The sequence below is a fragment of the Talpa occidentalis genome, unplaced genomic scaffold (genome assembly GCF_014898055.3).
Source record: "Talpa occidentalis isolate TD23 unplaced genomic scaffold, MPIMG_talOcc4v2.1 talOcc4.15, whole genome shotgun sequence".
In the NCBI taxonomy this organism is placed as follows: domain Eukaryota; kingdom Metazoa; phylum Chordata; class Mammalia; order Eulipotyphla; family Talpidae; genus Talpa; species Talpa occidentalis.
The window spans coordinates 59,684,579-59,706,639 of record NW_023601543.1 but is presented as its reverse complement, the minus strand read 5'-3'; the positions used below and the strand labels follow the sequence as shown (position 1 = coordinate 59,706,639).

The 22,061-nt window shown below is 45.2% G+C and overlaps 1 protein-coding gene across 1 annotated transcript in view; it reads right to left on the bottom strand.

Moving 5' to 3' along the window:
* Positions 1-1,096: 1,096 nt before the first annotated feature.
* DIPK2B (divergent protein kinase domain 2B) overlaps positions 1,097-22,061 on the bottom strand; it is a 32,214-nt gene continuing 11,249 nt past the window's right edge. The window contains exons 3-5 of the mRNA XM_037512494.2: positions 9,502-9,675; positions 6,755-7,043; positions 1,097-5,611 (exon numbers count right to left, since the gene is read on the bottom strand). Of these exons, the coding sequence (XP_037368391.1) occupies positions 5,271-5,611; positions 6,755-7,043; positions 9,502-9,675 (804 nt within the window). The 3' untranslated portion in view covers positions 1,097-5,270. The remainder of the gene's footprint in view (positions 5,612-6,754; positions 7,044-9,501; positions 9,676-22,061) is intronic.

Sequence of the window (22,061 nt, the reverse complement as noted above, 5' to 3'; positions counted from 1 at the left end):
ATACAGCATATCATCCCAGTTCATAGAGATCTTTCTCATTCATTTGTAGAGCTGCATAGCATTCCATTGTGTTTGGATGTACCACAGTTTATTCAACCATTCCCCATGTGTGAGCATTTAGATTGTTCCCAGCATTTGCAGTTACAAACAATACTGCAATGAGTAACTTTGAGGCACTGACTTTTTCAAGAGGAAATGGTGCAGGATCTGAAGGCTGATGTATGGGCTTCCAGAGATTCTGTTTCCTCTCTGACGACCATGCTGCCGCTATAGTTACAGCCCAGGCCCCAGATTAGTCCCTGGTCACCCTAATGGAGCAGAGGGACCTTTGTCTCCTTATTTGCTTCTACAGGCAGGCCACTTGAACAGGTTGCTTAGTTCCTCTTTGTTGGTCCACTCCTCTAAGTTACCTTCTTAGAGGTTCATAATATTTATAATTTGGGGTTCCCTGCAAGGGTGTTGACCCTTCTGCATAGTCCACAATTGCAACAATTCTTAAACAATGCCAAGAAGAGCTACAGATAGACCAAATACTCTTGCATGCATGTGAGCTCAGCTGTGTCAGTATAGGAAGACAATAGGCCTGAAATACACAGGAAAGTCACTATAACATGAACAGGCTGTGAGTCTGGAGTTTACAGTGGTCCAAGATGGCTTCCTCATCTCTCGTCACATACTGAGTGTGAGTGGACTTTCTCATGCTCCAAATATTACCTGCTTGGTGAAGATTACCTTCTGAGCCTGGTGGAAGGCCTGACTGGGGACGCTAGTGGCAGCCTCGCTGCTATTCATGATTCATCCCGAGCCTGGATAGTAGGAGGTAAGGTAAATGGCCCCAGTTAGACTATCCTAGAGGCCTGTGGCCACCTGGAGGCTCCTCTGGGCTGGAGTAGAGCTTTGGGGCAGAGATCAAAGTATCTCCCAGGAGTCTGCAGCACTTACCTTGGCTGAGTGCGGGGCCCTTTCTGCCAGAAGACTGTTCTTTTTGTACATTTGCCTTCAAGTATAGAACACCCACACGCACTAGTTTCTTGAAAGACTTTGTATTATTTAAATATGATAATAACTTTGCAAGGATGAATATTTTCTTCCCTATTTTCTTTATTAATTTTTAATTTTTAATTTTTTTATAGAGGCATGTTTTATTTGTTTGTTTGTTTGTTTGTTTGTTTATACATGCACTGGGTACAGTCAGAAGCGCGGGAGGGTGAGAGAATTCACCAGAGCCAGAGCGGGCAGCAGAGCAGGCAGAAGGACCGAAGTACACTGCTGAGGGGAGCAGCGGGCGGCAGGAGAGGTCTGCGCGCCATGCGGGACCCTCCTCCGGTGGCTGGGGAGCAGCCGGGGATCGAACCGGCGGCGCTGCAGAGGCCGTGGGCAGCTTTGCAACCCAGCGCTCAACTGCTGTGCCGCTGGGGAGGCCCTCTTCCCTATTTTATGAACGAGGAAAGAGAGGTTCAGAGAAGTTAAGTAACTTGCCCAAGAATGCGCAGTAACCAGCAGCCATGATTTGAAACCACATCTGTCTGACTCCAGAACTCTAGTTCTTTTCAAAAAAGAACACAAGTCCAACGAAGTATTAAACTCTAGAAGCTATTAAACTCTAGAATCATAGGTTCAGGTTCATAGAATCATTTATAACCAGGAGTCAGACACTACATGGGATGACTGGAAAAGCAGGAGACCTAAAAATTGCTACTTTCAGCAAATCACTTAAACCAGCCTCCTCATGTGAAAAGCAGGACTTGAGTGCAGGGCTATTATTATGCCCGTCAAATAGCTGCCTTTGGTGGAGTCTGTTGTTATAGGTCAGTTCCTTTGCATAGCATCGCTAAATATTCTATATATCAGCCCTGGTCCCACACCTACTCTCCTTGGTCCAATGAGACCTCAGTAAACTATAAGAACGCTACACCAAGGTTAATGAGACTTAGAATTCCTGGGCACCCAAGGTCAGCTTAGCCTATGCTGTTGCATGGGGCCTGTGCTTAGTTTAATAATCTGTTGCCCCTGTCTTGCAATTCCTAATAACAGGAGGCCCCACATTTTCATTTTGCACTGGGTCCCACCAATTATGTAACTGTTTCTGCAGGCAAAAATGACAGGCTGGAGAGACTGAGAAAAATACTCTACCATCTCCAATCAGATTGCATGGGATTGAGAATATACACAATGATTTTTTTCTTGAAGTTACTTGAGTGTTGACTCACCTGCCTCCTGGCTATTGAGGGAAAAGAGCTGATCATAGAAAGTGGCTTTGTCCTGTGCATGGTCAGCAAGGTGCCTCAGACCCTTCAGGCTGCTACAACAAGATACCACATACTGGGTTGCTTACAAACAACAGATGTTTATTTCTCACAGCTCTGGTGTCCGGAAAACCCAAGTCAAGGCGCCACCAGATTCGGAGTCTGGTGAAGGCCTGCTTTCTGGTTCAAGCCAGCTACTTCTCACTGTGTCCTCTTATGGTGCATGAAGGGAGGGAGTTCTGGAGTTCCAAGGGGTCTTTTCTTTAAAACTCTAATCCCATCCATAAAGGCTCCATCCTCATGACTTAATCACTTCCCAAATGCTCCACCTCATAGTACCACCACCTTGAGTGTTAGGATTTCAACATATGGCTTTTTCGGAGACACATCTATTCAATCTATAGAACATGGTATATGAAAAACACTAAGCATAAAGGGCTGAAAAACAGTCATTATTCAAAGCAAGAATATCTTCTGAGCACTTGTTCTGTGCCCAGTCCTGTGCCAGTTCTTTTTTTTTTTTTTTAAGATTTATTTATTTATTTATACAAGAACCAGGGTACAGGCCAGATGTGTGGGAGGGTGAGAGAATTCACCAGAAAGAGAGTGGGGAGCAGAACAGGCAGACTGACGAAATACACTGCTGAGGGGAGCAGCTGGCACGACAGGAGAGGTCTGCCGTGCCTTATGGGACCCTTGCCAGCCGGCCGGGATCCAACTGGCACTGCAGAGGCTGTGGGCAGCTTCACAGCGCTGCACTCAACCACCTGCGCCTCCAGGGGAGGCCCCCTGTGCCAGTTCTTATAGGGAACAAGAAGGACCACGCTCAGGGGGTTCCCAGCTGGAAAAGAAGTTGGTGAACATATCTATATGGATAACTTTGGGAAGAACTTCAAATGTGGCACACACCTATGGTTCAGTGGTACAGAGATGGAATTCAGAGGGGCTGCTGGAGGCTGGGCTGTCAAGAAGATCACTATGTCAGGGTTGAACTTAGGATCAAAACTGATACGTGGGACTTAGTTACTGCAGGAATGGAACCATCCAGGTCTCAGCCCTAGGTGTGGATGCTTATTTTCCCTCATGTTAGGTCTTATTCTTGACATTGCAGTAGAGTTGGGGAGTATTGCTGGTTGGGTTCTCTGGAAGGGGACAGTAAGATGGAGCTCTGGGTGTGTATTAGTTTCCTGTGGCTGCTATAACAAATTATTACAAAGTAGGTGACTTTATTCTCTCATTCTCCAGGTCAGAAGTCTAAGATGAGTTTCTCTGGGTTGAAATCAATGCTATGGGAAGAATGCTCATCCCTTCTCTTCCAGAATAGGCCAGAATACAACTGTCTCAGAAGATTTTCAGGAAGCTTCATGCATGCCCTTCCAGAAGCTTGGCCTCTCATTTTTACTGTCATGATTGCCCTGGAGATAGCACCCGGAGTAGTCAAAAGGAAAACCCCAAAGGCAACCTAGTACACCATGACATGGACTTTTCTGGTCCATCTTTAAATGTGAGTGAAATGACCAGACGATAGTACAGGATGAGTCAGAGGTTAGCAGGAAAGAACCAGAAGCAGGAGTTTTGGCCTTAGCCCAGTAAGTCTCTCTTTCCCCTGGGCCTCAGTTTCCTTATCTGCAAAGTGAGGCCTGTTAGGCCAGGGATTATGACCTTTATGGTGGTGAGTCAGAGGTAGAAAACAGGAGGCCAACAGAGAGACCCCAGAAGGTACAGGACTGGCAACAAGTCTGGGTAACAAGGCCCCCACCAATGTTTGAATGGTTAAAGCAAGAACAGTACATGGAAGGTCACATACCACCTGGTTAAATATTTTAAAACAGTAAACTGTTGAATAAAATATGTACTATTTGTTGACCATGAGAAGCACTTTTATAATATCCTATGAGGCCAAGTTTGTAGGAAAATTCTCAGGCCCTTTAGCAAATCCAGCACTGGAGCCCTCAATGTGGACAAAGCTGGCGCAGGTCGCTGACTGTAGTTCTGCTGAGAATGTTCTCTCAGTCCCCAACAAACCTCCTGCTCTAGGCACCCTGTGCTGTGCTTGCTTTGAAATCAGTCTTTGCCATTGGACCCTGAGCTTCCCCTACCAGTGACCAAGTGCGGCAGGGATGTAAGGGCCACCCATTCTTGGGAGACACGCAGAATGGCTTCGCGACAACACCCCGACTGCCCGGCCCAACCTTCGTTTGCTCGGGGAAGGAAACCAGCCTAAGAGGCTCTTGCCTGAACCGCCCTCCTCTCTTTTCCTCGGGCTCAGACTTGCAATACAACCTGGTGGCTCTCCCAGCCGTCTCTGGCTCGCTCCCTCCTCCTTTGCTTTGCACAGGCATTTTCTCTAATACAGTCCTTGCCATCCCATCCCGTCTTGACACCTGCCCTCTGAGGACTGGACAGGCACACTGGCCCCCCAGCTCGCCCCCTTCTCTTCCTACTCTGACTCCTTCCCACAGCATGAGATGCCTCGCACACGCACAGGGTATGTCTTGTCCGTGTGTGCCTTTAGCCTAGTCTCCTCACCTCGGGATGAGGGCTAGTTCAGGGGTGCAGAGAGCAGGAAGGGGACCTTTCTTGTCAGCGTCTGATACGGTCTGCACCTTATTGCCTTCCCTCTACACCAGCCCCTGACCTCCGTGGCTCTGTCGCGTTGCCCTGACTGGGCCTGCTTTGGAAACACACTTTGTAAACACTGGGCTGGGAATAGGAAGCCCTTCGGATCTCTGTCTTTTAGACTAACTGGAAAATCTGGTGGAAAACAGAGGCCCCTGACTCTGAAAGAGATCGAGTGACTGTCCACACCCAGGTCTTCTGAGCCCGCCCTGGGGCTCTTCCATGAAATCCCAGCCAGCAGGGCAACTGCGTAGCTGCATGTTGGAAGAGGGGTGCGCCTCAGTCCCTGGGAATGTCTAAATGTCTAAAAGAGAGATGCTTCTTTCAGTCTTGCAGCAACTTGACTCGGGAATGGAGGGCCAAGGATGTTGTCCCTGGAGGCCCGTTAAGCCAGCTCCAGCATCCTCAGTACTTGTCATTATATTTGCAGTCTGGGTAGCGGTAGGCAAATCTGGGGTCACAGGTTCTCAAGGGCCTCAAGATGTCCTTCAGTCGGCTGCCAGCCCCGAGGACCTCGTGGTCAGGGCGGGTGCCTTCCCCGCACTGAGTGAGTGTGGCATCTATCTCTTCCTGCACCAGGGATGGAAACTTCCCTTGGAGAAGTCGAGGCAGCACCCGACGACACACTAGCACCAGGCTTTGCTTCTCAGGGACGGTGTCACAGGAGGGCAGCTTGGCCTGACAGTCAGAAACCAGGCAGCTAAAGATGTCTTTATTCTCTCCTGTCCTGGCGGCTGCTTGGCTGCCTAGAAGAGAAATGGGGAATATTACACACATTGCAACCTGTGCTCCCTGGGGGACGCATTGCTAATTACAATTGTTGGGAGAAGTGTTTTAGTCTCTTAGCACCTCCCATCACCAGGAGACCTAGGGTTCAGGGACAGGTTGAGGTCAAGACGTGGAAAGCCCACTTACCCCTCTAAGAAGTTGGGCTCCTAATTGCAGGGCTCACATCCGTATTGTGCTTCTCCCACTATTATTACTGAATTAGGAAACTCAGGAAATTACTAGGACCAGTTTCATTTTCCTTTTTAAAATAGAAAGTCAGGAGAAAGAAGAGGTAATCTAGAAGATGCACTTCTTAACAGTTGTAGCAAGACCACCTTACCACTTAGTGGTTTACACAGTCTGCATATTCCGGATAAGTCTCACTTCTTCTGAGTGGACTCTTCTTAATAAAAGCAAATCAGAAAATGAGTAAGTTGTTTTAATTGGTCTATATTTGTAGACCTTCTTATATAAACAGTATCAGAAATTGGAGAAGAAAATCCTTTGTCTTACTTATTACGGGGACCAGAAAATTAGATCACCCTTAGAGATTGGGACGTTCAAAGGATTCTAGAACCCTGGATGTGCCTGTGCACTTAGAAACACGAATCATGTATACACCTCGCTGGGTGCCAGGTTTTTAAATTTGAAACTTTATGAAAAAAGCGAAAGTGCCAAAATGGATCATAAAATGTACCAGTGAATCATCCAGATATTTCAGTTTCAGATAAAAGCTAAAAGCATCTGGTGAGAGAGGCTCTGAGGGCACGATGGATCCCAGGATGGTGCGGTGAGGAGGGGCAGGCAGGTCCCCAGCCCACCCACACGGAATTGGACTGCGATGTCTCCGAGCGCGCTTTGGAGGCCACCAAGCAAAATCCCCCCTTCTCAACATGGACAAGATCATGCACCGTGCTCCTTCAGAGATGGAGTTGGATCAGAGACTCAGAATGGGGACAGGGACATTTTTACCTGCCACCTGACATTGCCTGAACCCGGGCTGCTCTCACTGTGACAGAGACTGGAAAGGCCCCATGGTCTGCTGCCCAGTCACCCCTTCCTAGCTCCTGCCACTCTGACTTCCTCTCTGACAGCTGCTCCATCAGGCCCATGCTGGGTACCTTCCTGCTTGTCGATGACACCCAGTGCGCTGGCATCTCGGATGAACAGATGCCCGTTGTTAAAGATGCCAAACATGCCTGCGTCAACGTGGGTGAAGTAGAAAAAGTAGTTCAAGTCGTTGCTCCTCAGAGACTCCAGGACACCGAGGAGCTGGTAAGCCAGGTCGGCTGCCTGGTCTGGGGGTGCACCATAGAATTCCTGCAGCGGGCTGGTGCCGATGCTGACCAGGAATCTGCCACAGGAGCCCAGGTACTTGGGCAGTGGCCATCCCTCAGCGCCAGGGAAGATCTGCCGAGCCAGAAGGAGGAAGCATTAGCGGATTCCAGAGAACAAGTCACGGGAACAGCTCTGTCTTTGCCTGTCACCAGGAGCACACAGAAAGGCCAGCCTTCCGCAAGCACCCTCTGTCTCAAAACATAGCCGACCTTTTCTTACACCTCTTGGAAGAGGGCGCCCCTTTTTTATTCCACCGTTGGTGGAGCCATTTAGTAAAAGACACTTTTGTTTTCACACAGTGGATTGCATTTCAGTGGCATTTCCCACACCGAGGTAACTTGCCAATGAACTTGCTGAGATTTTACATGGTATTCAGAATTCAGGACTATATGCTGATGTGAAGAATTATATAGTTGAAAAAATATGAGTAGCATTTGAGATTTCACAGAGATCACTGCTGAGGAAGAGGCCATGGAGAAAGAAAAAGAGGGTCAAGTTTAGGTTGATTTAAAGAAAAATATTTTTAAAAATGATAGTGCTGATACCTCTTCCTGGGACATGGCAAAAACCATGAAGGGGAAGAAAGTGAAAATCAAAAAAGAAAGTGAAAATCAAAATCAACAAACAACTATGAACCAGAGACACTCTATGGGGGGTGGGGGGCGGGGAGGGGAGGGATTGGGGTCAAAATAAGGGGGTTGCAATTGTATGGGGAATATAAAAATAAAATTTATTAAAAAAAAAAAAAAACCGTGAATGTCCGCGGGACCCGGGGCTCACTCACCTGGCTGGGCTAACTACGCGCTCACAGACCCTCCCACTACCACAGCTTTGCGGGTCTTTTCTGTCTCCTTGTAAGAACTTCAGACTCGTGGATCTCTTAGATGAAAGAGGGAGGAGGGAATCCTGGCCAGTCTTTTCTTGACTACTTATCGGAGCAGCCGTATTTAGAATGGTGTTTGTTTAAACTATGGGAGACATGACCGAAACTAGTAATACTTAGCACTGTTTTTTCTTATTATCCTTCTTAAATAGGTGAAGTCACCCCCTCTCTGATGATTTTCCCTGGTTTTCTACCCATTAAAATCCATCTATCACATTCCAAAGAGCCTTTTCTTGCTCCCTGGCCCACCATTTAAAATGCCAGTGTTACCACATGTGTTTTAGCAAAAAAACACACAGGCCCTGTAGTCAGGCAGCTCTGGGTTTGGGTTTTATCGCTGACACTGGCTAAGTGACTTTGGACAAGTCACTTCATTCCTGAGCCCCGCGTACCTCATCTGGAAAAAGGGTCAATAAAATGTTCTTGGGAGTTTGTTGAGTTGTCACGAGCGTTAAATGAGATGATGATGGATAGCATTCAACACCATGCCTGGCACATAGTAGGTGCTCAAGAAATGAGAGTTGTTCTGTATTTAGCCATCGCCCTTTTGCTCAATAATATGGAATCATTATATAATTTGTATATAATCACATATACATTCATATCTATATGATTGGCACAAAAAACTAGGAAGTGAAAAAAGGAGCAGGAAGAGGAGGAAGCGTAGAGCGATGAAGAGGAAAAGAAAAGGAGAAAAAGCGGAAGAGGACTAAGAGGAGGAGGGATCGCACATTGAATTGTAACTAATCTTTATTATTAATTGTATATGCTTATATATTATATAGAGCCATGTAAATAATTATTTTTATATAATTAATTACAATGATATTAACTGTCTTCCTCGTGGCTTCTTCCTCCCCCACCTGCACTTTCACTCTCTCCCCTTCCTCCTCTCCCTTCTCCTGCCCCTTCCTCCTCCGGCTGGTCCCCTCCCCCCTCTCCTCTCCTCCTCCCCCTCCCTCCGCCTCTCCCTTCTCCCTTCCCTTTTCTGCTCTTCCCTCCGCTCCGCTCCATAGTTCCTTTTGTGCTCCTTCTGCGAGTGCCCTGAGTTTTGGGGTTTGGGCTGATGGCTGGGACTGGGCGCCACCTTGCTGTGGACGTTGGCTGACTTGCTCCGTGCCCGCGTCTAGACTGGAGGCTGCGTGAAGGCCGCCCGCTGTGCCTGGCCCGCGCACCAGCGCATCCCCAGGCCCCGGGGCGCTGTCCTGTCCTTGGCCCTTCAATCCTCTACTGACGAACGTTTCCGTCACTTCCAGTTTTTTCTCCTTTCTAAGCATCGCTGCGGTGCCCATGTCCGGGTGGGCCGTTCTTCGGCTTCGCAGCAGCCCCTGAGCTCGCGTCAATCTCACTGCTCTCGCAAGCACGGGCCAAAGTTGTCTTCCTTCACAAAGCCCTTCAGGGCCGGCTCAGGGACCATCGGTGGCTGTCGTCCCCCTCCCCGTGTCCCTCTCGAGCTCCCGAACCTCTTCCTTGGGCAGCAACCAGGCACTGACCCACGGCAGCAGCCAATTCACAGTTACCAAATGCCATAAAGGTGCTAAGAGGGGCTGATGGCCCCAAGGCATGAGCGCTCAGTCCAGGCTTTGGCCGCCTCTGAGTCCTGTGCGAACACCCCTCCCCCCACAGGGCCCCCTGGGGTCACTGTACCTGTAGGAGGATGGGATGTGGGTTGACAGCCAGCGTGTAGAGCAGACGCAGCTTGTCACGGTCTGTGAAGTGGTCCATGAAGATGCTGCCAGCGTCAGCCACCTCAGCGTAGCGCCGGACCACGCGGTCCAGGAGTCGCTGTGACGGGCAGCGCAGGAGGGGACTGGGCAGGCCCTGTGGGACAGGGGAAAGGCAGTCGGCGGGGGGGGGGGGGGGGGGGGGGGGGAAGGGGAGACCTTGGGTTCTGGAGCCAAGTGGGCTCTGGCAGGACCCGCAGCTGGGGAGGGTGATGACTGGGTGCCGGCTGAGCGTTGCAAGAGGAAGGGGAAGAAGAGAGCGAGCCCCAGGAGACTAGTCAAGTGGTGCTGGACTTTGGAGGGGAAAAGAGGGAGCCCCCTGGAGCGGAGGCCACTGAGTTGTTCAGGAAGTTAAGGTAAGTGGCAGTGGGCAGCTAGCTTACTCTCAGCAGGCAGCAGAGGCCTTGGAGGCCTGCGTCTCCGCCACCATCACACTGCCCAGCCCTTCCATATAGTGCTAGTCTCAGGCCGAATGGATGGAACTGGCCCCCCTACAAGTGGCCTTTTTGATTTCTTCCAGCATTTCACCAGTTATAGCGCCACGCGTCATTACCTACTGCTTTGTTCTTAGGAAGATAGGGATCTATTTTCCATTACCTTCTAGGCCTTCCCAATACCTTTCTCCTCACTGAACAATAACAACGAACCTTCTAGAAGAAAAGAAACAGTTAAGAACAGGTCCTGGGTTCCCTCTGTGGACTCAGCCCTACCACCCACAAGCTACTCTGGATCTCTGTACCTCCAGTTCTCGTCTAAAGTGGGGGTACTAGTAATAGCACCCTAAGCAGTTCATGGGATCAACTCAGTTAATAGATATAAAATACTAAAGTAGCATCTGGTGAGCAGAAAGAACACAATGCTATCTACGCTTATTAAATGAAAGAAGTGTAAATTGCGGGCCCTGCGAGTAAACATGACCTGTAAGTTCCGAGAGGCTGCCTTCGAAGATCACACACACCAAGGTCTGCAAGTCCCAGGGCAGAGTGACTGTGGAACATGCTTGTTGGCTGCCTGCCTAGCGGGAGTTCTGGCTGAGCGAGCCGCTGGGGTAGGTGGCTAAGGGCAGTCTGAAGAGCCTTGGCACCCTAGCAGGGAGCAGCCAAGCAGCCCGGGGCCCTGGTATCCCTTGGGTGGGGGGCAGCAGGGTGGAAGGACCTCGAAGGCCTTTGAGGTTAGAGAGGGCACGGACGGGCAGAGTAGACTGCCCAGCCATCCTGATGTTTTGGGGTTGAAGTTTCCTGGGTTGCACTACCACAGGATCACAGCTGGACTGTGGCTGGGGGCAGAGTATGTTCTGCCTGTGGCCCAGCACAGATTGGCAAAGAATAGTATGGGTGGTTGTCAAACTGCCACAATCAGGGTGCCGGATGAGCTCCTGGACTCCTCAGAGAGATGGTGGGGTTCGGGGTGTCAGGATTCTGGAGTAGGCACGATGGGATGTTGCTGAGCTTGCCTGTCAGGGCTTAGATGACCCCCCATACCCCGCAACCACCCCAGAGGGCTGAGAGCATAGGCACACAGCGCAAGGAGAGAAAATTAAAGGACTGTCCATTTTTGTGCCTCAGAGTCCGTGAGTGCCTGATCCATGTGTGCTCCATGCTTTGGGAGAGTTTCTAGAGTAGTGGGGACCAAGCCATTGTGTTCCGGGCAGTGGGCTGGGTTATTTCACATGCGATAGCTTCCTTCGTCTTCCTAGGCACCGCTCGAGGCAGGTGCTCTAATCAACCCCATTTTGCAATTGAGGAATTGAATCTGCTATGGATGCATGTTTGTTCCCCATAACCAGCCCCTACCAAAACCATAGCAAGCAAACCAATGCCATGTGCTCTATAGAAAATGCTTTCCTACTCTTCTCTGTGTTATTTAAGCCTGATTCTCCTCTGGCTTCTATGCCAGGCTTGATCTTGGTCAAGTGTAAGGCCTCTGTTTCTTCCAGATGTGCTGGACTGAAAACCACATGTATTCACACTTCAGCATTATAATCCTATCCAAAATGCCAAAGTCTTTTAAAATTAGCTGAGATTTTTTTTCAAAAGCAAGAAAGATAGCTTTAAAAGCTGTATTTAGGATTTGGATATATGCCTGCACTAGCACCATTTTTTTCTTCTTCTAGGGAATAGATCATTCTGGGATTTCTAGTTCTGATAATAACAGAATAACTTTTATCAGACTCAGCCATTCTGCTGTAAATAGCACTAGAAGCTGGACAAAATATATACAACTATGTGCAGGCGTTCAACGGACATAGGGTAATGATCCTTGTAAGAAAGGATGAACATGAGATGAGTCCCGTATTCACACTCTCTTTTTTCCTTAAGACCATTTTCCAAGGTGCAATTCAGGATGTTGCTAGATAGAGGAAGCAGCAGTGGTGGGCGGGCCTGCCAGAGTAGCCGATCTTGGAGGACAGGGTCTTGTAAAGGAGAAAGGCACAGAAAAGGAGCCTGAAGAATAGGTGAAATAATTCCCCTTCAATCTTAGGCTAATTCCTAAACCTCATAGGAGTAGGATGGGACACTAGAGAGGTAGCAGAGATCCACATGAGAAGGCTCTATCATGGAGCAGAGATCTCAGAGGCTGCATAGTGCTGGTGAGATGATGGCTGGAGTCTGGACGAGACACATTAGTGAGCGCTCTGGGCTTTCAATAGAACCTTAGAAAATCCACATTCTAGCAGCAAAGGACCATGTAGTCCTAGGATTAAGAACAAAATTGAAAGCGACCTGCACTCACAACGTCTAAAATCACTCTCAACAGGATTAAGGCAGTGGTTTTCACCTGGGGGCAATTTTTTTCCCCCAGGGGATATTTGACAACATATGAAAACAATTTTTGTTTCTGTTGTCACAACTGGGAGTGTGACACCGTTGGCTTCTAGTGAGTCCGTTGGCATCTAGTGGGTCAGGGTCAAGGACACTGCTAAACATTCCACAATACACAGGAGACCCCACCCTCTCCTGAAGCCCCCCAAAACATTGATCCAGTTCAAAATGTCAATAGTTCTGAGTTTGAGAAGCCCTGGATTTAGGTTTATGTGAGCCATTTAATTGGCTACTGGAACAACAATCAACAATCTTAAAAAAATTAACATAATTCAGAACCTCTACAATGTATTATCCTTAAAATCCAATCATCAATAAAAACTACCAAAAATTGCAAAGAAGCAAGAAAAACTAATTGATAATTAAGAAAAAAACTATAGAAGTAGAACCAGAACTGGAGATAGTCCATATGTTAGACTTAGCAAATGTGGGATTCAAAGTAATTATGATTAAACTTGTAAGAAAACAGAGGAAAAGTCATAAAATTAATGAAAATGAGAGAATTTCAACAAGGAATTAGAATCCATAAAATCAAATAGACATTCTAGAAATACAAAATGCAGTATTTGAAATAAAAAACTTACTGACTGAGTTTAACGTTAAAAGAGACAAACAGCACAAAAGAAAACATGAGAATAACGAACTATAGATGAGCGATAACATAGTAAATGTTATTAGAAGTAAATAAGTACATACCTTTATAACCATAGAATAATCAGGATGCTCAAAGCACTAACCTTAAAATAGTTAACAAACTGGACTTCAATGAAATTTAGAATTTCAGTTCATCAAAAGATACAACTAAGAGAGTGAAAAGGCTAGTCTGGGAGGAGATATTTGTAGCAAAGAACTTATAGCCATATGAATATATCTTTTACAAATCAATAAGATAGATGGATGACCGAATTAAAAGCAAACAACTCTGTTACAAAAGATGAAACCAAAGTCTCCAATAAATACACAAAAATGTCTCTATATTATTAGCTTTGAGAAAAATGCAAATTCAGACCACACAATGAGATACTGCTAGACAGCCACCATGATGACTAACACGAAAAACTAACAATATCAAGTGTTGATAAAGATGTGGAAAAATGGAACTCTCTCTTTTATTACTTATAACAGGAAATCAGTACAACCATTTTGAAAAACTGGTTCTAGCTACTAAATCTGTTCATATGTACATGCTGTGTTTTCATTTCTATATGCTTATATTCACCAATTGACATATATAAGAATGTTAGCAACTGCTTGAATTCACAATCACTCTAAATACAACCCAAATCTTCATCAAGAGTAGAATGAATCAAGTGTTGCAACATCATACAATGGAATCTTATACTGCAATGAAAAAACAAGCTATGGATTCTTACAACAATATGGATAAATAGCATGATAACATGTTGAGTATATACTGTGGGATTCAAAACCAGGCAAAACTAATTCCTGGTGATTTAGGTCAGAATAGTAATCATTGGGAATGGACAGGGTGATCATCTGTGCCCATTTGAAGGATTTCCATGGATTGGGCCTTTCAGTGATAAAACCAGCATAGTCTCAAGAAAATTAGATAGGAAGGGGATATTAAAAAACCTTCAGAGGTTCTAGAAAGATTCAGTTTCTTAATGTGTATGGTGGGTACATGAGTGAACATTTATAAAAATATACCTAGCTGTATAGTTAAGATTTGTGCATTTAATTATACAATTTATACTTTGACTTAAAACGTAAAAAAGACATATTTTACAGGTACAAAAAAATGAAAAACCTTTTGAGTAGAGCCATGGGGAGAATTTTGGTGAATAACAAAATGAAGGTACACTTTCATTCTTAATGTTTGCCTGTCTTTGTCAAGTGTTGGGCCTTTGATCTGAAAAAGGTGGAGCAAAAAGTGAGGAATAGGAATGGGAAGCCATAATGTGTAAAGGAACGCTTCATCGTTCTGAATGAGTTTTCCCTCCTGGAACATTAGTAGCAACCTTGCAAATGATGTTGCTGAACCGCAGGCAGTGAATGTAGAAAGCATGAAAGGAGTAAAAAACCATTTCTGATATTCAAAGGAGCAAGAGGATAGATTTCATTAATTAGTGATTAGTGGACTGTTTCTGGATCATAGGGAATATTCTAACACAGGTTATTAACAGGATGATTTGTGCACCTTTAGAAGAGGTAGTGACAAGGAATTACTGAGGATTCAATTAATCAAATCATTCTAGACTAACAACTTTTTTCTTTGAATTAGTTATTTGATATCTGAAAAGAATAATGCAAATGATTTAGAATATGTAGACTTTAGTGAGGCAGTAATTCTCATGATAACTTTATAAAGGAGATGGGGATGTGAGAGTTTGGCTGCATAGAAAATTAAGATGATTAGTAGCTGGTTAATTGAGTTTACCTAACAATTAATGGATTAATTTTCAAAGAATAAGAAGATTTTCTCTTTGGTTCTGTTCTGTTTTACTTTTGTAAATTAATAACTAGGACATAGATAGAAGTTGTGCTCATCAAAATTAAGATGATATGTAGTTAATGAACAATGATGTAAAAAATAAAAAAATTATTAAAAAAAGATGATATGTAGTTGGGGGTGATAGTAACTATGACAAGTAACAGAATCAAGTTGACAGACTAGATTAATGGATTTAATCTAGAATCATATTGAATGGGATAATTAAAAGCTTCTGTTCTTAAAATTAAACTTAGCTGCAGAAGAGGTTGAAGTTTACACATTTTATATGCATCCATATAGGGGAATGACTAAGATTTGAAAGAAAATTGCAGATGTTTAGTTAGACTGGGAAGTCAGGATTTAGGAGGTGAATGTATGGACAAAGGAGGGGAAATGTTACATGTAACCCCAATGGTGTTGAAATAATTTAACAATTTAAATGAGTGAAAGAACATATAAGAAGACAGATTTGAAGTGAACTTCCTAATTATCTGTTCAAAGGAGGAATAAGCTGTTTTTGAAGTTAGTAACTTTCCCCTCACTGTATGATAGGACAAAATATGTACATATTTTGAGTTTAAATTGGTGAACTTTCAAGTTTCAAACCCAAGCATCTATGACATATGTATGGTTGAGTGGGCAGAAATATATTTTGATCTTTGACAAATTCCTATACTGTTCTGTCATATGCTCTTTTATATATAAACCAGGGACAAATGTATTTATTTCCTATTTGGTCCACCGACAAGGTATACATCTAATCTTCCATAGAATTCTTGGTAATCCATGTAAAAGCTAAGAAAACTGGGAAATTTTTTAAATTGTTATAGGTAGCCCTGAATGAGGACCAAATTGACATGCAGGTCCCCATTTTTATATTATTCCTTCACATTAATGACTAAACTTGTATCAATTGTCTAACACTACATTGGGTGGATTTCCAGTTTTCCTCTGAGCAGTGATTTGGCATAGGTTACATCATGGAGTCCTGTAAACGAGTTAATAAGTCTCTACCCTGTTTCAAATAACCTTTGCCACAAAAGCTGGAGCGATGAAGTTTCAGAGGTTTTAACCCTAAACAGATACCATGATTCAGAGACTTAGTTGTTTCAAAACTCAACAATTTCATGACTGGAAGTGAAACAGGAGCACCATGGCTGTGCAGCTGCAGGGAGTGCCTGGGTTTGATGGCCTATCCTGGTGCCAGCTGGGTTTGAAGACCTGACCCAGAGGGAGTTGTGGAGAGAGAGAGGCCTGCAGTGCATGCAGCCCATGGGCAACTCCAAGTTTCAGTGCTGGCAACCTGGGCTGCACCGTGGCAGTTCCCCAGCCAGCCTGGCAGGCTCCAACATCAGCAATGGCAATGAGTGCCTGCCCGAGTTCAGCATAGGTTGGGTCTGGACAGTTGATGGGGATTCACTTTTTTTTTTGATCATATATAGTTTTATTTTTTTCAAGCAAATCTTTTAAAAGATCTATGACATCCAAAGGAGTGACATCAAATTTATTTTTAAATCCACATGGGAAAATATTGAAACATCTGTGTTTTATTAATAATATGTTTAATGCTTTATGAATGATATGTTTAATGTTTTAGTACATTATAAACATATCAGTTCATAATATGCTAAGTACTTGCGGTTATGCTAGTGCTGTTGACTTTATTTTATTTTTTTTTCAGATAGGAAGTTTTTATTTTTTATTTTTTTTCTACCCCTATGTTTATTGCAGCACTATTTACAATAGGTAAAACCTGGAAACAACACAAATGCTCTGAAATAGATGACTGGATCAAGAAGATGTGGTACATATACGCAATGGAATATTATTCAGCGATCAAAAAAAGATAAACACATGCCATTCACAGCAACGTGGATGGAACTAGAAGGAATGATGCTCAGTGAAATAAGCCAGAAGGAGAAAGAAAAAATATCGGATAGTTTCACTTATAATGGGAAGATAGGGGAACCAAATAAGACATCAGTGTAAAAAAAATAGGAACAGTACAAAACACAACAAAGCAAAAACAGACAATTATAAACCAGAGACATCCTGCAGGGGAGGAGGAGGGAGAGGGATCAGAGGGAGGGAGGGAGGAGCACAGGGGACTGAGGTGATGGTGCACGGGTGCCTCGGGGAAGGAAATTCTATGGGGACCACACCTGAGGGGGTGGGGCGAAGCAAATATTGTTTAACAATAAAAAAAAATGGGGATTCACTTTTAAATGCCATGCTGGAATTGTAAATGGACCAATGAGTACTGAAAGGTGGGTCCCCAGAAGGGGATATAAGCTAAGGTTCCAGAGGGCTTGAGACACATTTGTTGGGACTTAGATCTTTGCAGACAGATTTGTTGTGGAGATTCATGGGGCTCTGATTTCCTCTTCAAACTGCAGCCTGACCTCTGCTTCTGTGCCTGGTCTCTGAAAGAGCTATCTGCTGTTGGCTTATGCCAACAGCTCCCTAAGAGCTATGGCACTGGTGTTTCTGCCATCAGTGCCTGCTGACTTGTGACCTGCACTGTTGACCTGTGCCCAGCCATCTCTAAGAGCTCCCCTGCTTCCCATCCTCCACCACTGCCTCCTGATACTTCCAGCACTATTTGGTCTGGCGTCTGGTACTGTCCAGTTCAGCCTTTGGGCTGCTGCTGCTGCTGGCTGCTGTGGTGCCACTTCAGCAGCACCACCCGTGGTCACCTCCAGCTGTCACTGTGACTGGGATTCTGGTCCACCACTTACTGTCGTGCCACAAGCTAGCTCCAGGCTCTCATCAAAGGGATAATTCCATCTCAGGAGCAGCCTTTGGTTTGGAACTGGGCACTGTGAACACTATCTGGGTTAGGACAGCTGACCATTTGTGGCCTAAAAACTTTTTCCTGTTTTATAAACCCTGTTGTTGCTGCACCCTGAGCTTGAGTGGTGTCTTGCAATTGTGAGTGCACAGGTGAGAACCCACGGACAATGACCTAAGCCTTTAGACTATTTTAGGAGGTAAGAGTTGGCTATGGGGGCTCACATCTGTGCCATATTATCTCTAGCTGGATCCTCAAATTCCCATGGGCCCTTGCAAGAGCCATAGAGAAGTTCTCCTGTCTCATAGTCCTGATGTGCCTCTGAAGGTATTCTGCTTTTTGAAGACCATTCAGCCAGAGGGTGTGTGCTGATATTCTGGGATTTGCCCTATGTGAGATCACTGAGGCACTTTTAGTTGCTTAAATTTCTTATTTTTTTTTTAAAAAGATTTATTTATTTATTTATACAAGCACTGGGTACAGTCAGAAGCGCGGGAGGGTGAGAGAATTCACCAGACCCAGAGCAGGGAACAGAACAGGCAGACTGATGAAGAAACACACTGCTGAGGGGAGCAGCGGGTGAGGCAGGAGAGGTCTGTTGCACCATGTGGGACCCTTGCCGACAGCTGGGGATCGAACTGGAGCAGCAGAGGCTGCGGGCAGATTCGCAGCCCAACGCTCAACCACTGCACCACCAGGGGAGGCCGTTACTTAAATTTCTTTTTCCACTAATAATCATTTTATCTTTGACTCCAATGTTAAAGGAGTATAAAACAGTATAGCCACCAATCAGCTGTCTTTCTTTTCAGCATCAATATAGGCATGCTATTTTTTCAGTAATGAATGCAACTTTTTGGAAAGGTCCTTGATCTGGTAGCTCGTGAGCGATAAAAATATTTATATTCTCAAAACTGGCTGTGACTTCAATATAAAATTTCCATCTTCATTCAAATACTTCATATAACCTGCTTTGTATCAGAATGAGTCAAATATAGTCTCCCTCCCACACTGTGATGTCATCTCCCAGAGTTCAGGGAGCTTGTCTCGGACAGCTTCCTACCCTCCTACCCAGGGCCTAGCATAGATTCTGTAAGCTCCCCTTAAACATTTGAATTAAACTTAAGCAAAACTGAATTTTACTGTTTAGGAGTTACCTTTAAACCCATATTATGGTTAAACAATTAACATGCATTTTGGTTAATTTGCTTATTTTCCTTACTTACCCATTTAAAAAAATAATTGAAACATCGCAAGTAAAATTGCCAGCCATCCTTGTTTCAACAAAGCTGCCTGAACACTCTATGCTGCCATCTAGCGGCCATCTAGTCAGTTCCCACTTGAGGAAGGGCCAGGCACTGTCTTTGGAGTTGTGTCACAAGTGGCTGCTAGTAGCAGAGGGGATGAGAAGGGGACATGATGAAGCATATGTGCTTCCTCTCATTAGTCACGTGCTGCTGAGGGTAGCTGCCATCTTGCACTGGCCATTATAACAGAGCCAGCCTTCTTCGTGGTTTTGTGAACAGGCAGGTAATGATAAACTCTTGCTGGCTGTCTTGGCTGTGGTTCTGTTTGTGGACTAATAATTTAGGCTGTGGGATATTTCCATCAGAACATTGCAGCTTTTAGAGGAGAAAAGTCATAGTTTAATTAGCATAAATGCCACACACACACACACACACACACACACCCTGCATTGTTTTATATTCTTGATGATTCCTACTCCTCTCCTGCCCCCTTCACTGCCCGTGGTCCAAGACAGTGTCCCTAATCAAAATTACACACTTGTTCCTGAGGGATGGGAGCCGTGGTCTCCCTGGCTCAGCCTCTTAAGTTGATTACCCGGACTTTTCATTCAAGTGGACAGGCCGTCAAAGCCTGAGACCCCTGCAACAGCTAGATCCCTCTTGCTTTCAACTTCCTTTTATTTCTTCATTTCCCCTCTCTTCTCTTGCCTTGACAGTTCTCTGTGCAAACCTGTGAATTTCTTCGATCCCTTTTACTTTCCTCAAAAACACACAAGCAGACACACGCAGATGTGCACAGTTGAGGGCTCTGGCCTAGATCCCTGCTGGAAAGAGGTTCTTGAGGGAATCAGGGAAAACCCACTGAAGTCTTGCATTGAGAGACTCCCCAGGGCTGGCTGCACAAGTAGGCTGAGTTGGCTTTGGGCCATCTGGTATGAGTCGAAGGATGAGGCAAGTCTCTCTATCACCATCCTACAATCTCTCTCCAGTTTGTCCCTGAAACGCCCATATAAATAGAAAACCATAAGAAATGAGGACTCGTGTCTGGAAGCTTGTCAGGACAATGGGCCAGTGCTGTTGCGCTAAATCTGGAATGAATGGTCACTCAGAAATAGGATTCACCTCATATTCTAGCTGAGGTCATGGCAGGAACTGCTTGCTTGGAAACTGTTGAGAAGGATTCTGGGACACTAGTTGGGAGCGGGGAGGAGTCCAGGGGCATATTAGGAAGGTCTCAGATAGCTATGGGATAGGCTAGTGTGGAGCATTACAATATCGGCTTCACACACAAATGGTTTCTTGGAGGGTTAACAGTGAAATGGTATTAGCTGTTTACATCCTCATGTGAATTAAATTATTATATTTGCTGCTCATCTCCCCTCAAGGTGCTAAGGGAATGGAGTTACAGGATTGGGGAAGGTTTTCTTTTATGGCTTATTCTTTTTTTTCTTACCAAGGTAAAATCTACTTAACAGAAAATTCACCATTTTAACAATCTTAAGATGCACAAATCAATGGCCTTTAGTACACTCACAAGGTTGCGCGAGTGTCACCATGATACATTTCTAGATTTTTTCATCACCTCAAAAAGAAATCCTGTACCCATTTAACAGTCACTCCTAAGTCTCACCTCACATTAACCCCTGGCAACCACTAATCTGCTTTTTGTCCTATGGATTTTCCTATTCTGCCTATTTTCTATCAGTGCAGCCATACAATATTTGATGTTTGGGGGGGGGGTCTGGCTTCTTTCACTTAGCATAATGTTTTCAAGGTTCATCCATGTTGTAACACGTGTCAGAACTTCATCCCTTCTTGCCATATAACATTTTGTTTATTCATTCATTAATTGATGGATACTTGGGTTGTTTCCACCTTTAGATTATTATGAATATTGCTGTTATGAATATTCACATACAGCTCGTTTGAACACCTATTTTCAGTTCTTTTGGGTGGATGGGTTGGGTTTCCCCCTCCCCCGCTGCTTCACCTTTGGTGACAATGAATCCATTTAAGCTGTGACAGGTGAGTTTTGCGAAGAAGAATAGAGCAGGAGTTTGGGTGTTGCCTGGATGAGGCCAGGGTGGAAAGGGTACGGAACACCTTGGGTATGCTGCGGAGTCCTAAGGCAAAGCGTCTCTGGAAATGGAAGGAGGCAGGGGAGGAGCCACAATAGGATGGTAATGACCTTGAGCTTGGTGGATGGAAGAGGAATGGGGCTTGTCCAGAACTTGCAACATAGCTGCTGATCTGTACCTGTCTTTTATTTTATTTTTTAAAAAGATTTATTTATTTATTTATACAAGCACTGGGTACAGTCAGAAGCGCAGGAGGGTGAGAGGACTCACCAGAGCCAGAGCGGGGAGCAGAACAGGCAGACTGACAAAATACACTGCTGAGGGGAGCAGCGGGCGGCAGGAGAGGTCTGCGCGCCATGTGGGACCCTCGCCTGGTGGCCGGGGATCGACCCGGAGCTGCAGAGGCTGCGGGCAGCTTTGCAACCCAGCGCTCAACCGCTGCGCCACCAGGGGAGGCCCAATTTACCTGTCTTTTATAAGGAAAGGAAAAATGTCTGCTAGAGATGAAAAGGTGGATGAGGAGAATGCTTGAGAAAAGTAAAAATGGTTATGGCTTGGCTGTGTTTTAACAGGGTGTTGTTAATGGATTTTTTTTTGGCAGAAAGAAAAAAAGCTTGTTTAGCTGCCTGTGACTGCACGGTGACAAAACGGGTAGAGCAAGTTTTAGCACAACAAACTGAAGAAGGTGGCCTATGTAATGGTAGGAGTGGCGGTGGTGGTGGTGATGGTGGTGGTGGTGATGGTAGTAAAATAATGCTGCCAGATGTTTCTACAGTGATGGACTGTTTCTAAAGGGTCTACAATCTGTAAGCTCCTCAGCGTGACTAAATCAGGTAGAGCAGGCACGATTCACTGCCATTTGAGAAACAGAAAATGAAGGCATACACCTGGGGATCGTAAGCACGTGCTCAGTTATCGGGGTTTGTTAAATAAGTGAAGTAGAGTCATACCAAGTCAAAGAATGCCAGAGCTGGGATGGTCTTTGAGATTATACAGAAGCTACTCCCCAGCGCAGTTTTGGAGGAGGAGGGTTGGGGCAGAGTGGGACAGTGCTGGGTTTAAGTGTCAGGTCAGCTAGTCAGAGAGTAAAGGACCC